The following is a 15,764-nucleotide window of genomic DNA, read 5'->3' on the forward strand; positions in this document are numbered from 1 at the left end:
TCGGGACGTTTCAATACTGGCATCAATGCCTCTCAGCACTCTGGAGATGGCCTGGCTTTGATCCAGAAAGCTTTAGGGAGATAATTTTACCACTCTTGGCTGCTATCTGCTCCATCCACCTTCTGCCTGTCCTTTGGTGGTGAAGCCAAAGCCACAAGAGACAGGTCAAGTTTGTTTTGCTGGTATAATGTGGTGTGTTTACAGCTCTTGAAAGAGGCACACAGAGACCTAAGAGCTCTTTCATAATTGCAGCCTGTGACTGATTCATAAGGGTGGGAGTTGCAAGGCTTTATGATCCCTCCCTCAATTTTATAGATTTGAATTTATCTTTGGGCAAAAGCTGGGGTCATAAAATGCCAGGAATCTTGGCTCAGGAGAGCCCACGTCCTGTACCCTCTCATCCTGCAGTTATTGGGCAGATAATGTTCTCAGCTGAGGAACATCCATGAAGTGCAACGTGGCCTGACTCAATGCCAGCAGAGCTGAGGTAATCATTCATATGCTGGGGCTGCACTAGTAAAATGTGCTACAGACTCGGGCACGTCGTATCCATGCAATCCCAAATCAAGAAGCAGGAGGGAGAGCTGAGGGAAAGACAGCTGACCGGCTCATTGGCTTTCTCCTGGGGTCTGGTGACCCATCTCCTGACTCTCTGTGTTTCCTCCTACATAGGCTCATGGAAAAAGTGTGAAAGACTGAAAAGATGAGCGTGAAAGTCGTTAAAACTCGGGAAGAGGAAAGTTCCCCATGCCAGGAAGGCCAGAGGCATTAGCAGTAGTTATAGTCTGCAAATCCCAGACATCATCTGCCTGTGGGGTGCTCAGAAGTGCTGGTCTTGCTCCATTTTGTATTGTTGGCGTGAGGCTGAGCTGGAAAGGAGATGGATTCCCACAGCCCTGGCTTCTCAGTGCCCCAAGGCTGAATCAGAGCTGTTTGCTGCCTCTGTAGACCTCCAGCTGCCCATACAGCATCCAAAATAGCCACCAGCTCCTGTCAGTGCCCAGAAGAAAGCCAGAAGGCATTAGCAGGAACTGGGAATATTTAATAATAATTAGTAAAACTGTAGTTGTTTTTTCTAGTGGGAGGTACTGTCCCCTTCCAGGCTCTTGGTGCTTCAGCCACTGCTGTTCTGCAGCCTCCTCTCTCTCTGACCAGCAGCAGAAACAGGGGCAGTTCTGGATGTACTTCAGGTGGTTTGGTGCTGGTTTAAAGAAATTAAAAGCCGATGATCTGAAATACATCTCTATCCCTTAGCACGGAAGCTCACTAGCAGCAGTATAAATGTTAAACAGATGAAGCAATCAATATTTTAAAGAAATAAGCGAAATTTCTCCCTATCTTCAGAGTTATTTTCTTCCTGGAAGATTTTATTCAGTCTCTCAAATTATGCTGTGATGGACATCTTGATTTTCTGGATTAACTGTGCAGGACTATGTGAAAAGGTGTTTCAATTTTAAGAAAGGCAGAATGAAGGAGAATATTTTCAGTCTAGAAAAATAATCTTTCGTAGTGTTTTAGCGCTTTAAGTTCTGTGCACAGAAAAGCACAGTAGAGCCACATTTATTTTTTTTCTAATCTACATGCCATTTGTCTCTAATTAGGATTCAGCTTCTGGACTATAAAAATAGAATAATGAAGATGAAATCTATTAGAAAAGCAAAACAGAACTCTTGAAGTCAAAGCCTGTAAAATAGTGGCTTGGGTCAAAAGCCCTCACTGACACAGCCACTTTTCAAAGAATCAGTAGTAGCTTTTAGCAGGAGGGCAATTGCTGAGTACTGCTCTGCACATCCTGAGTTAAGAGAATACAAATAGCGGTCTGTGAGAAAACCAGACAGGCTAATGGCCTCTCCTCTCTGTTAACAGAGCAGGGCTGTTCAGAAATGTATGCTGGCTACGATGGTTTTTGTGTGTTTTGCTTTTTGGTTTTTTTTCCTCCGCTCTCCTTGATCAGCTGCTTTTTAAAAGCAAAAAACCGTAATAGAGGAAACCATAATGGAATTCTGTTCTGTGCCATCTTTTGCCCCTTTTTTGATACATCACATATTTAACCAAGTGCCCTACTAAGCTAATGGATGAATGACATTTGTTACATTGCTCTGCTGGAGCAGATGAGTCTGATGTGTTCTCTGTTCCGGGAAAATGTTCAAACACGTCTTGCTCCCAGGGAATAGTTGGATCAGATCAAGAGCTCAATTCAACATTGAGTTGCTTAAGCTGAAAGTCACGATTGCTACTCACAAGCTGTTGAGGGTTTTTTCTCTGAAAAAAAAATATATATTTATTGACTTTGAAGGTTAAAAATCCTTGAACTCCTTTTCAGACTAAGCAGGTGTCACGAACCAAGAGTGCTTCTGCCAATGGTCAGATTGCCATCTAACCTGTGCAAACGTTCTTTTTTACACTAATAATGTTTGAGCAGCTTACAAGTCTGTCATGTGTTTCCTTGCTGATCATGCAATCCTCTGTCAGGCAAGCAGTTTTATTGCTCTTATTTCAGGCTGCCTGAAAATGCTAGAAAGCTATAAATACTACATTCACTTATTAGGGTGAAAACCCCAAGTATCAAATACTATGCAAATTACACATAGATGATATAGATAAAGTCTAGATGTAATTAATTACCTTTAAGCCATGTTTTAAATTCACAATAAACATCTGGACTCAGACTGAACTTTTAAAGGCAAGACTCAAAGCCCACCATGACAGAATACCAATGCATCTTAAATCAAATAAAGGAAAACAACCATGAATGGAGTACTTCTCAGCATAATATAATCCATGTATTTTTATATAAAAGATTCTAGATTACATTTTTCTTCCAGACTTTGCATAGTTAGTGCAAAGATTGCTACCGGTAACCCGCTAATTTAGAAACAGTAGGGTAGCGTGAGCGATGGGCCATGCACTTTTGCTTATCAATAAAAATACTGTTTGTTTTCACAGCTATTTCTTTTTCTAAATTCATCCGTGTGTCTTCCAGGTTCCACAGAGACTGTTCAGATTCCAGCAGTTTTTTCTTCAGGGATGCGATGGACTCTGTTAGTTCTTCAACTTCACTGATCAACCTGAACAGAATTACATTAAGTAATTAAAAAAATGAGGAGAAGCCAGTGTGCATTCAAAAAGACAAATGAACTGTATTATCCAGAATAAAGATCAGCAGCTATACAATCATAATACTCAACCACAAAGGACCTCTGAGAATTCCTACATACTTGGCCAAAAGCAGAGTTCACTTGCACAGCTTTTGTATAGAAGCCTCCCATTATTTCGATGGTACCAAGAATGTCTTTGGCCACTAAGCACACTGGAACTATGCATCCTCACCTTCTCCTACTCTGTAGGACACTTATACTAAGAATTATAGGACAAAAATTGTTAGATAAGCCACCCAGTTTGACTGGATCAGCATTTCATAAAGCTTGAGTTTTGATATCTGTTCACTGGTATTAAAACTCAAGCATTAAAGATGATACTTGCACCAGAGATAAGAAAATAGTCTTCACTTTAAAAGCATATAAGCTTTTAAGGAAGCAGCAGCACATCATTTTACAAAAGCAGCAAATCATTTTTAAAGAAGTGTGTGTGAGAGTTCGGTGCCTCACTGCAATCTGCTGGCAGAGAAGGCACATATTTACTTCCTGGGAAAAAGAAGATCCTTGTGTGCTATGCAATCTGAGTAACTATAAAGAGTATAAGCCTGGCAATTAAACACATGCCCATTCAGCAAAGGACTTGCACGTGTCCTCAAATCCCATTAAAGGCAGTGTCCATACTGAAAAGCTTCCACATGGATGGTTTGCTGAATCAGGACCTAAAGTGAGTGTGCCTGAGATGGTATAAAGCATTTGGATTAACTATACCTTCTTCCTCACCGTCTAAAGAACAGCATTTTGCCTTTGAATGGCAGGCACCTTTGCTACAAGGATATTGTAAGCCTGCAAAAGCCAACTGCCCACTTTTCCTAAGGGTAGGAAAAACGTGAATGAGGAGAATCAATTACAAAGCTTGTAATGAGATCAAAACTGACAAATGTGACACTTAGACCTTTAATTTGAAAGGATTTGTTGACCTCCCGCTTTAAAACAGATTATTACTAAAAATCAAATGCCACCGGCCTAATGCTTTGTTGAACTGAGCACTTGTCTCAGACTCTGAATGTGTGCAGCCTATTTGCATTCTCAGCACTTGAAGCATAATTCATTCAGCACACAGTCCACCTCGTGGTGAATTGCTGACAGCAAAAGGGTTACAAATCATTCACATGCTGTCAAGGTTTTTTGGATCATCTAAATCAAAAAGAAACCACACAGATCAGAGAAGAAAGCACAAAGACAAACTGCAGAATTGCCTCTATAGGTTTTCTGTTTGTCAATACATTAAGTTAAAATGAACTTTTTCTTACACTATTTCAGTCAACTGAATTATTTCAGACTTACATCACATTCAAACCTAGTAAAAATCTGGAAGCCATGTGTTGCCAATAAAAACTGCAAAAGCTATTTAGCCTCACTTCCAGGTAGAATGGACACCTTGGAGGGCTTGCTTAATAGTGTTTACCTGAATTGTGCTTCATCTCTGCAGAGCTCTACATTGGGCCTAAAAGACCTGTCATACAGCCTTGTTTGAGCAACTTTCATTGGGGCTTCTTTGTCTTTGATAGCTTGTTTGAGAGCAGCAATGGTAGTCTCTTGATGTCCAATCTCCTTAAGGGTCTAAAGAGGATACCCAAGAAAAAGAACTGTTTAAATAAAAATACACATAGTCTCTGTGCATGTTTACATCCATTTATGGTCCTAGTGAGCCAGTTAGAGTTTTGACTTCCTATTTGGTCAGAATATAGAAGAAGTAAAAGTACAGAAACAGAAATACTCTTATCAGATACTAAGCTGACACAAAATAGTGTTCTGTATCTGACATGAACTGAGATAATTTTCCTAGAGGATAAATCTATTGTGATCTTCTTAAATGAGGCAATCACACCTGTAGCCAGGATTTCAAGAATAACACTTACTTTGTTCAAATAATGCTCTAGTTTGCGTTTTGCTTCATCCAGCTCCTCACAGCGTTTGGCAAAAGCCTCATTAACAGCAGCACACTGTCTCCTCAGGTCCTCAGATATGTCATGAAGAATGTTGTCGATTAAGGCACGAAGATTGATGGAAGCCAGTTTTTCTTGTTCTGCCCTATAGAGGTTGTCATGACTGAACTTGGCCCATGTCTCTGGTGTTGAGGCACTGTGAGAAGAGGGGGATGGGAAACAAATAGGAGCTTCACCCTTTATTCAAGTTGCACTTAAGGAAATAATCTCAAGCTGGTTTTCTCCCTGCAAAAGTGCTGTTAACCTCTAATTGGTTTTGCTGTTGCATGAAGTCTAGACTTACTATGAAGGACAGGACTAATTCTTTATGAAATGAATAAACTCCCATTCCTCTTGTGGCTTCTGTGGGAAGTAATACATGACACAAAATTATCCAAAGTTCCTCCATCTTTAGCTAATACTACTAAGGCAAAAAAACATACCTATACCTTTTTGTGCAAGCACAAGCAGTTAAGCCACCAGCAAATAAACCAATTAATATATTCAAGCTTTAGAGTGTGGCTGCTTCAAATGAAAAAGAAAAGATCTCTGGTTATACTTCGCCATATTGAGCAGCAGAAGGAACTACAGAGCATTTGGGTACTGTATCATATGAACACAACCTGAAAGGGGAGGAGGAAGCAGCAAGATTTATTGCATGTAATGATAATCCTCTCTGGAAGCAGCACATGCCCTTCCCAAAAGAATGGCATGCCTGCCAATGTCAAACAGGAACTCTCAATAGGATTTAGATCAGGCTTTAAAAGTATAAATCCAATTATTTCTGAGAAAAACTTCAACAAATTGCAAATAGTGAACCAACTTTGACACCAGCAGGGTGCCACGCTGAGATGGCAGCACTGCTTTTACTATCCAATCCCTTCCCTCGCCCCTCTGGCCCCACTTCTTTCGATGCAGCCCAGGATATGGTTGGCCTTCTGGGCTGTGAGTGCACACTGCTGGCTCATGTCAAGCTTTTCGTCAGTCAGCACCCTCAATATGAAATTGTATGTGCAAAGAAAAAACACACGTGTATTTCAGAGCAGTGTTACAGCTTTCACTGACACAAAGGATGCATTGTATATTACCAGGATTATCTGTGGAGTATAATGACCATAGCTGCTCACCTCTCTTCAAACTTCACTGTGACAGGATGGAACTGGATGTTGGTGCTCTGGTTACTGTATCTTTCACATTTCTCATCAATGCTGTATGTTTCAACTTTGTCTGACCAGTCCATTTCACAAATCTCTTTGTGATCTTGATTTATTCTGAAAAATCATCATTATCACATATTATTAGAGGAAAACAATACAGTTAACAAAACTATCACAAACATTTGTAAGGCTGGCCTCTGAGTCTCTGTCTTTCAAAGACCAGTGAGAACATAAACTCTCCTGAAAATCTCAACCAAACACCCCCTTTCACAACTATCTGATAGAATAACAGGAAGCCTGATGTGTTAACCACTCCTTTGGACCTTCAGTACTGTTCTGTGTCTACTGAAGGCCTAGAGCTCTTATATCCCAAGACAAAGTAGTCATTGGACTTTGGATTTTATATAATAAACCTAAAACACGGAGGACTTTTTCAATCATGGCTGCAGCTGCCATGTGTTACTATGTGAAGAATAGGTAGGAGGTTTGCCCAACAGAACACTCTCCCCATGGTAACATATCAGGTATGGATAATAGAAGAGCCATCCTCCTGTTTCATGGAAGCATAGAATCATACAATCGCTTGGTTGGAAAAGATCTTTGAGATCATCGAGTCCAACTGTACATGTCCACTACTAAACCATATCCCTGAGCACTTAATTTTTCACTACTATATTGAGTCTGACTCAAATTTAAGACCTCCATAAAGCGACTCTGTGTTATTCTCTGAGCCCTCCTATCCAGCCTTCCAAAGACTGTAGCACACAGACAATGGAATTTGACCTTGGAAGATACATGTAGAATGACAACCAGAGTTAAAATTGCTGTCTTGTTGTCAATTAAACGAGCCACACATCACCAAGTTAATTGAAATTACTTCAGATTACAAAAGACAGTGGTTCTTATCAACTGTTAACACCAGATGTCACTCTCTCCTAAGGAATTAAAAAGACTGTGCCAGCCGATAACAGCAATAACATGATCTTAAAACAATTATAAAAAGCAAAGCCTAAACTCAGTTGATCACCTCCATAGTCTAATTCATGACACAGAACTACCTGATATTATTTTGCATTTAAAGCCATTCTTTCTAAAAAAAAATATTTCATTTCATCTGGTAGAATAGTACAAATCTGAACACAGTAAAAAAAATTAAAACTTAAAATATCGAGGCTTCTCCCAGTTGCCTCCTTCATACTGATACACCTTAGGATTCAGATAGCATCTTTCCAAGGGGCTTGTTATAAACTAAAAGCAAATATTCTTCTTGAAATGCAATGCAATGAATATCCATACTGATACATAAGGTCGAGTGAAGCTTTATATTTTAAGTTTATACTGATATCTGGCAGCAAAAAAGTCATCTTGAAAAGGTCTTTTGATCAGAGAAATTATTTTAGAAGATTCTATACTACAAATATACACTAAGATGCAACAGCATAGAGTGATATACAGATAATATTCTTATTGCGCTGAAGTTCAGTGTTGGAAAATTGGAGAACAAACTGGAACACTCTGGAAGTCAGGGCTAAAAATCCAAGGCATGGCTTTAGGGCACAGCTCTTCTCTTACAGCAGCCTGCTTGAAAATCCTGAAGTTTCATCACTGAGAGTCTCTTTCCAGATTTAAACAGAATTCATGTCGCTCATAAGCCTGGAACGGGTATGAATTTTACTCACTGGGAAGTTTACTCCTATATGTTTGGAATCATTCGGCTATATGAATTAGCTACTAAGGTAACATGAAAAATGTCTTACCTCATCTGGTTGCCAGCTTGCATCAAAGTTCTTTTCAAAAGCTCCTGGATATTTCTGATGAGTTCAAGTTCCTAGATAAAAACATTGAGAGTTCTGTGATACCCAGTGCAATAAATGCCAATGTGCAGAGCAATTTGATTTCAGTGGTTGTGGATAAATACTTAAATCCTCCACTCATTAATCACTCTTATCCTATTATTGCAAGACAAGATCTTCTGAAGAGTGAGCAGATAGGAGGTAACTGAGCTGTGTGTCTAAGGCAGCAGCAATACTTGAAATACTTCTAAAGCCTGAGGATTCATTATTTTCATATCGCACATGTATTCTATGAAAAGGCTATATTCTATCAGGTGAAACAGAATATCTGGATTACTTGCACAGTATTGAAGTAGGGAAAAAACACACTCAGTGGGAGACCAGATTCACTGCCTTGCTCAAACCCAAGATACCATTTTGAAACTGGGCAGGACACTCTCTGTCCTACGAGCACAATCTCAGGTGTCAGAGGCTGCTGCCTCATACAGGGATGTGATACAGCAGATGTACTTCTCTGGCAAGGCACTCCCTTCCAGAAACTGCTGAGTCCTTGCAGACACCTTCAGAGCCCCTGCCTTGTTCTGTAGTAACCGTTTTATCTGCATGCAGGGCAGAGGCTGCCCATCAGATTCCTGCAGTTTCACTGAACTATGGAGATAGAGTGCCATTTAATGTCCAGGCCAATCTTTTGTTGGCTTGGCTCCTTTGAATGCTCTGCCTTAACTAAAAATAGAAGTTACTATTCTGATTTAAACAGTTATTGTCTGCTTCAGCGGGTATAGGGGAGCTGTCATGATATAAACCCAAGGGCGCTTAGAGCTGCAATTTTTTTATTAGATCTATTTATTCCAGAGCTCATTTCGCCTCTGGCGATAGACAGAGAATTCTCTCAAATATGCAATGTTGTTTGAGGGGTTAATCACCTCTGAGATGCAAGACACTGACTGCTCAGAGTCACGAAGCTTTGCCTCACCTCACTAATGGATCCAACGCCTGAAGTTTCTGTTCAAGCTGTTTTTAGCAGGAATGTTCATTTCAACACAAACGTGATCAAACAAAAAAAAAAAAGCCCATACTTTCTAATAATCTCTTGTTGAACAAAAAGCACCTGGTGCTCATTTCTGACTGCACTAATGCTGCTGTAGGAATTAGCCATCAATGCTCTATGGAGTGACTTTCCTGATCTGGTGATTACATATTATCACAGAAAAGCCAGTCCAGCAAGCATTTTCTTTTCTTTTTTTTTTTTTTAAATTTAAATAAATTTAATATTTGAGGCTTGGATATTAAAAAGAGGTTCTGCGTAGGAAAAATTAATTAATTTTTCTGGTTTACATCAATGGCAGTCACCAATGACAGCTCTGGGAGTATATACTTACTAGTAAATTTTACTCCCAGAACAGCGCTGGCACTCATTAATCCTTGTGCTGGTTTTGACAAATAAATGAGTGCGTATGTCCCTGCAGTGTCAGTTTCTCCATCATAAGAAACCAACAGGGACCATTAGAAAGATCATTTTATTCTAAATGGAAAGGGATAATCGTGATTGGAAAGAAAAGATTATTTTTTAAGGCTCGAAAAGAACACAAAATAAATAGATAGCAGAAGGTATCATTTTACAAACTGTGAGAATGCTAAAACTCATTTTCTGCAGGGAGGAAGTATCGCAATGGCTGAGCTGCCAAAATAAAAAGTCAAAGGGATTTTGAAGGATTAGAAAGATCCAGCACTCACAATTACATTTACAGTAATTGATATTATTTTGTGTTGGGTACTCAGTCTCCATGTAAATAAAGAGACAATTAATTTCCTGTGAGTAATGTGCACAATTTTAAATGAGAAAAGCCTTTGTTTAGCAGTTAAGGTCTCTCATATGGAAAAAGTGAAATAGTGCAAACCCAAAGAATTCCTTTGTTAAATGATGTAAAACAAAATTCAAAAACTGATACCCTGTTAGGAGATGTGCATTCAAATGTGACTTTTAAAACTGAAGATACAATTGCCAACATTAATGGCAGTCTAAGACCAGTTAGAGTGAATGAGCAGGCATAAACGACAATGAATTTTCAACATCAAACTACTAAATGATTTCTCTTAACTTTTAAGTAAGTTAAAAGTCAGTACAGCTGGGAGGAGCTGTGGCACTAGGTTGAAGATGAAGATCCTTTGAGCTAGGTTTCTCTGTCCTGGCTGTGCTGTCAGCCATCGCAGTACAATCCCACTCGCTGCCCACCCATCGCTGTGGCTGACTTGAGGGACCAGCGTGGGAGAAGGTCCCTGCTGCGTCGTGCTGCCAGGCAGCACCACCTGCAGAGCAGCAGGAGCTGGGAATGTCAAATACCAAGAGGAGGACTTATAAAATGCCATGTCTGCTCCTTCCCATTTTCTCTGCGGAATAAATTCCATCGACAACCACAGCAGAGAGCTGCAGCCAGGAGTACAGCTCTCCCAGCCTTTGTGACTGCAGCCATACAAATGTGGGTGACTCCACATGAAGACCCGGGGGGCAGGTCTGGGTTTCACTGAGTGGCAGAATGGGTGGCCTTTATCAGTCTGTGCATAGAATAGTGCAAGCAATTCATTTGAAAGCCCAGTCTGCATGAAGAGAGGAAAAGCATGTGGAAGAGTTTTAGTAGTTAGCAGCATATCTGGTTCAGAGGACAATATTAACTGAGATTTGCAATTTTTCAGTTCATGATAGAGCCCTGTGGATAAAATGCCTTTTTTCCCTCCTTATTTTCCCCATATACATCTTCACAATCTATCTATTAAAATAAAATACTGTTAAATTTGAAGTGATCTTGGCTTCTTTTCAGTTGCCTTCTTGACAGTTAATACTAATAATAAACCTCTGTTATTATAAAAGGTTGTTAACAGGGAGAGAACACTTTATAGTTTAGCATGCCATTTATTTTATTACAGTATTTAATGTTTATGATGCAGAAGTTGGATTTTCCTCAAATCTAGCGATAAAACCATCCCAGTTCATGACTTTGTAAGCGTCTAATTAATGGTGCAAAGAAAATCTTTAAGAGCAGATGTTTGTGCCTCCCACGAATTTACAAACTCAGTTTTTTTGCTGTCTTTTTCCATCAGCGACTTGCAGGTGTCAGCAATGTCTAAATACAGCAGCCAGGGCCAGGACAATGCAGCGAGAGAGGAACTGGTGGAACCCCGTGAGAGAGGCTGTGCAGTCGCCCTTGATTACAAATCCAGCTGCATCTGTCCATCAGTGACAACATGACAACCGACGTCCTACACATCAGCACAGCAAATAAAAGCAAGCTGGCTTATAGATCTCGCTAGATTTAGCTCCCCGTGACAGGACCTAACAAGAAGACTGTTATTCATTGCAGCTGGGAGTAAAAGCAGGTTACAGTCTTCAAAATCTTAGCTTCGTGACTGGCCTTTTTCTGCTGGTCTCTGAAAATAATTTCAAAATCCACAAACTGCAGATGTTGAAAATAAGCACTGCACTCTTAACTGAGTTGTCTATGTACAGGACTGTCCTATTGTGCACTGGTTCACTTGGCAAAGCTACACATGACAGGGTTTGGAAATGGTATCCTGTCGTTTTCTTGCCCCATTATTACAGTTAGCACGTATCCTTTCTCCACTTTTTTAAACCTAAATTTTACACAGTTAACAGGATCTTGGCTGATGCCTTTGTCTTCAGCATCAGGGAATAGCTGGGGCTGACTTCATTGTTGAAGCAAACACACAACAAATCAAGACTCAGAGTCTAGGGTAAAAAAATGGCATAAATGTAAGTACATCCACTATTTCCATGGTTATACGTGGCACTCAGTTAATGAGTTTGGACACTGCACATGTGGAAATAACCTTGAAATGCAGTATATATGCAGCTGAGACGTGATTTATTGACAGTATACCACTACGTGGTGAGTCCTTTGCCGGGGCTTACGTTTTCAATATTAAATGTGTGCACATAAATGTACTAAACTGTCATTAAACTGATGCAAAGAGGATTGAGAAGAGATGTCATAGGGGATATGAAAGTAAAGAAACTCAAACAAAACAGATGCATGTACTGCTGTTTATGAATTCAGCTATTTCCAATACAGCAGCACAAAGAAATAAAATTATTTTACACGAGAGATTTAATCATCTTTTTAGTCATCAAAGATCCTTCTTTACTGGAAAAACAACTGTCCCCTATTCTTTTTCTTAACCTGAACTGCATTAAGAAAAGATGAATGTGCTGCTAAGTGGGGCCAAATGAATGGCTCAGTAGCAGCTGATTTTACTATGCATGTGAGGAACCTTCACTGAAATATCCTTATCCCTCATTCCAGCAGTGGTGGTGGGATGTATCACAATAAATGATCTAAATATGACTCCATGCTGCAAAGCAAACAGGACAGAGGAGCTGGAACCAAAACTGTCTGAAAAAATAGGAAACCCCAAATGCATAAAACCTTCATCACAGACACTTCTGTTTTCTTTGAGAGTCATCTGAAGTAATTCCTACTGAACAGATAATAAAAGTGCTGTTACATGCAGAGATTCAAAACTGCTCGTCTACGCCTATTTGATGTTGACTCTTCAAATGCCAGGATGGTTATCTTGCAGGATGCTCTGGGAACTGGGAATTGTTCTTCATTGCTGCAGAAAGCTGAAAGCAGGAACAAAATCTATGTTGTATGAAAAGCTTTTCCATGACTATGTGAAAGGCAGTCCCTTGTCTAGACATGTTCTTCTCCCAGCTGCAGATTCTTCTGTGCTCCTGTCCATGGGAGCTGGCAGGAACACGGCAAAGATACCAGAGAGCGACGCCAACACAAGCCTTAGCTGCTAGTAGGAAAGGGAGAATTTCAAAGGAAGGAAAATGTCCTAGAATATCAATTAACTGTGCAATTAAAATTGCAAGGAAAAGAACGTCTGTTTCCTACACAGCAGACTTTCGTAAACTATTTCTTCTTTTTGTCAGTTTTTGCATGTGAAGAGAATAAATCACTCCCGGTCTCCCTTGCATTCCTATTTCTTAGGAGAGTTAAGATTAGAACGTGACTGGACAAGTAAGCAGCATTCAGAAAAAGTATGTGAGAGCTTCAATGATAAAACTTGCATAACTCTTCCAAATAAGCAAATGTAACACAGAGCTACCAGGGAACTGGGCCATTAACTGAGAAATCTGCACAGTGAACAGCCAGAATTCATGGAAGAGCAGCTCTAAGTGTCAAGAATTATTAGTCAGTTTTGGAGAGAGTAAGAAATACAAAGTACCATCTGATTTCTTGCAGTGAAAGAGGTATAAAGCGTAGCTGCAGCTTAAAGAGCTGGCAAAGCCACAGAGGGCACATTTTAACATCTGTTTGCAAACATCCCTGCCATAAAATCCATTCCACTGTGAAAATGGGAAGGATTTCCTCTGATATTATGTACTCCTCTTCCTTCTACACTCCAAAGGTCATTGGCATGGCAACAAAATCTTCATTTCTCCAGAGTCCATCTGCTGCTGGTACACACGCCTCATCTGAACTCACATCATTCCTTTTTGATGACATCCCACTTGGCTGCTGACGTTCTGTCGTCACAAGCAGACAATCACAATTTCAGGTGAAGAATTAGCAGCAGCAGATGGACTTCTGAGCAATGAACAAACTATTCTGTGAGATCAGGAGGAAAGAAATACAGTGGAAAAATCCTGCCAGAAAATGATTTTTTTGTGTAACTCTTACATTTCACAGACTTCTCTAAAAAATCAGCAGCCGATGAAAATAATTTCTTTTCTGTAATCTGAATGTGACAATTCACACACTGAAATACCCTATACTCTAACTCTCATGTATATTTTTGTCTGAAACAACTTCTTAAATACTGGTTACAATTCAGTAGTTGTACACAATTCCTACTCAAAATATTGCTAAAGACTATCACATCATCAACTATGCAGGCCTTCTGAATATTTTTCTAACAACAAATATTTATCATCTGGTTTAATCAGTACCTCACCATGAATCAACTCGCACAGTATATTGGAAGCTGCAGGGAAATAATCATTGATTTATTTGTGGGACACTAGAATATGTATCATTCCAGAATGAAAAATGACCCAGAATCTGTTCTCTGTAACATGTGCAGCCACAATAATTACATCAGCTTTGAAGGCAATCTGCGTGCAGTGTTGGATCTCAGTGACAGATAATGAAGTGTTAGCTGGCGAGTCCTCTATGGGAGAAAAAGGAGCAAGCAAATTTCAGGAGTCTTGAGTTTGCTGAAGTCACACTGTCAGAAATACCATCTCTCTGTGCTCGCCCCAGCTTGCCTGGAGCTATCAGCTCATTACTCCATTGCACAGTTCAGAGAGAGCTGCGCTGCTGTCCTGCAGGACGTTTAAAATGAAGTTTTATGTTAAGACATTGTAGTTTGGTGTTCAATCACGACCTCAACATGAACCTTGGCAAGGTTACAGTATTGGACTCAGTAGTCAGAGGTAGTGGCAGAGACTGCCGGATCTGGACGGCTTGAGCACAGAAACAGGCAAGCAGCATTTCACTGCTCCAGCATAGTCTGCTTATGGGCTACTACTGCATTTTTTAAGTGCCACCTGCAGAGATTATGGAACTTCAGTCCAACTGGAGGCTGGAAGAAGTTTAATGCCAGAACTGGATGCCTATCTTGGTTCAAGAAATCTCTGTTTTGATTTTGTTTGTTTCTGGCCTCAGGGGGTCGATCTGGTCTGCTCTAGCCATACTCACAATTTTAAATAGTTTTTAAACAAACGAAGGATTTCAACCAATCCTTCTTAAACCTAGGAGCGACAGAGTCCAGGCTGCAAAGAAGGGGCACTAAGAGGCCTAGTGCCAGAGGATACTTTCATGAGCAGCAGTTATCACCTACTGGCCAAGCTATTCACCATTTTAAAGACCAGGGCAGCATTACGAGAGGGCTGCCCACAAACCTTAACGTCCTGACGTCCTGCTCACCTTCAGCAACTCTCTCTCCACCTCATCACTGACTAGATCCGGGTGCTGCCTCCTCTCCCGACACATTAGGTTATCGGTGGCAATGGCATAGGGTATCTCGATGGTGTCTAGCGCCCTTTCCAGCCGCCGCTTCTGTGCTGCCAGCAGGCTGGTTTCAGCACTGAGCTCCTCAATCTCCTTCTGGAGCTTGACCTTCCATAAGTGTATGTCCTGCATGCGCTGGACCAGGGCAGCCGTGGCGTGCTGCTGGGCACGCTGGGCAGCGGCTGTGGTGAGCTCGGCCAGCTCCTTGGCCTCGGCCCGGCTGCACTCGGCCTGCTCACAGCCCGCGAAGGCCTCCTGGTACAGAGCCGAGTTGTTACAGTGCCACTCGTGGGGCTGGTACTTGGCTGTACGGAAGCCAACAGCGCCCAGGCCTCCTGAGGAGTCGGGCCCCGTGCTCAGAGTCATCTTCATGGGGCGGGCGGTGCTGGGCAGCGCCTGCGGCGCCGGCTGCTCGGCCAGCAGATCCCCGGCCTCCGCCATGGCGCCCGGCTCCCCGCTAGGCCGAGCCGCGTCCTCGCGTCGCCAAGGCAACGGCGGCAGCCAATGAGAAGGCGGCTTCGGGGAAAAGCCCCGCCCCTCATGAGAAGAAGCCAATCAGCTCGCGGGACCGCCGTGAGACCGCTCCCGATTGGGCAGCGCCGCGACCGCCATAGCGCGGCCTGTTACTATGGGGACGGGGAATACCCGATGGGGAGGGGGATGCTGTGATGGCGGCCTCGGGGCGGGCCCTGGGGCG

At 41.5% G+C, this 15,764-nt stretch overlaps 1 protein-coding gene across 1 annotated transcript; it reads right to left on the reverse strand.

Moving 5' to 3' along the window:
• Positions 1–2,728: 2,728 nt before the first annotated feature.
• TEKT4 (tektin 4) lies at positions 2,729–15,508 on the reverse strand. The gene is made up of 6 exons (XM_009562212.2): positions 14,984–15,508; positions 7,998–8,068; positions 6,211–6,354; positions 5,018–5,240; positions 4,564–4,718; positions 2,729–3,068 (listed from the first exon to the last, which is right to left on the reverse strand). Exons 1-6 carry the CDS (start codon positions 15,506–15,508, stop codon positions 2,852–2,854), a joined length of 1,335 nt encoding a protein of 444 aa, XP_009560507.2. The 3' UTR covers positions 2,729–2,851.
• Between the last annotated feature and the right edge of the window lie 256 nt (positions 15,509–15,764).

This window comes from Cuculus canorus, chromosome 15, assembly GCF_017976375.1.
Source record: "Cuculus canorus isolate bCucCan1 chromosome 15, bCucCan1.pri, whole genome shotgun sequence".
NCBI lineage: Eukaryota > Metazoa > Chordata > Aves > Cuculiformes > Cuculidae > Cuculus > Cuculus canorus.

Bases quoted from the DNA above. Each gene is read 5' to 3' on its own strand.
- TEKT4 (XM_009562212.2), bottom strand. From the start codon at position 15,508: ATGGCGGAGGCCGGGGATCTGCTGGCCGAGCAGCCGGCGCCGCAGGCG. The intron at 8,069-14,983 runs GTGAGCAGGACG...GTTTTTATCTAG, and splicing joins TGGAGAGAGAGTTGCTGAAG to GAACTTGAACTCATCAGAAA. The intron at 6,355-7,997 runs GTAAGACATTTT...ATGATTTTTCAG, and splicing joins CAAGCTGGCAACCAGATGAG to AATAAATCAAGATCACAAAG.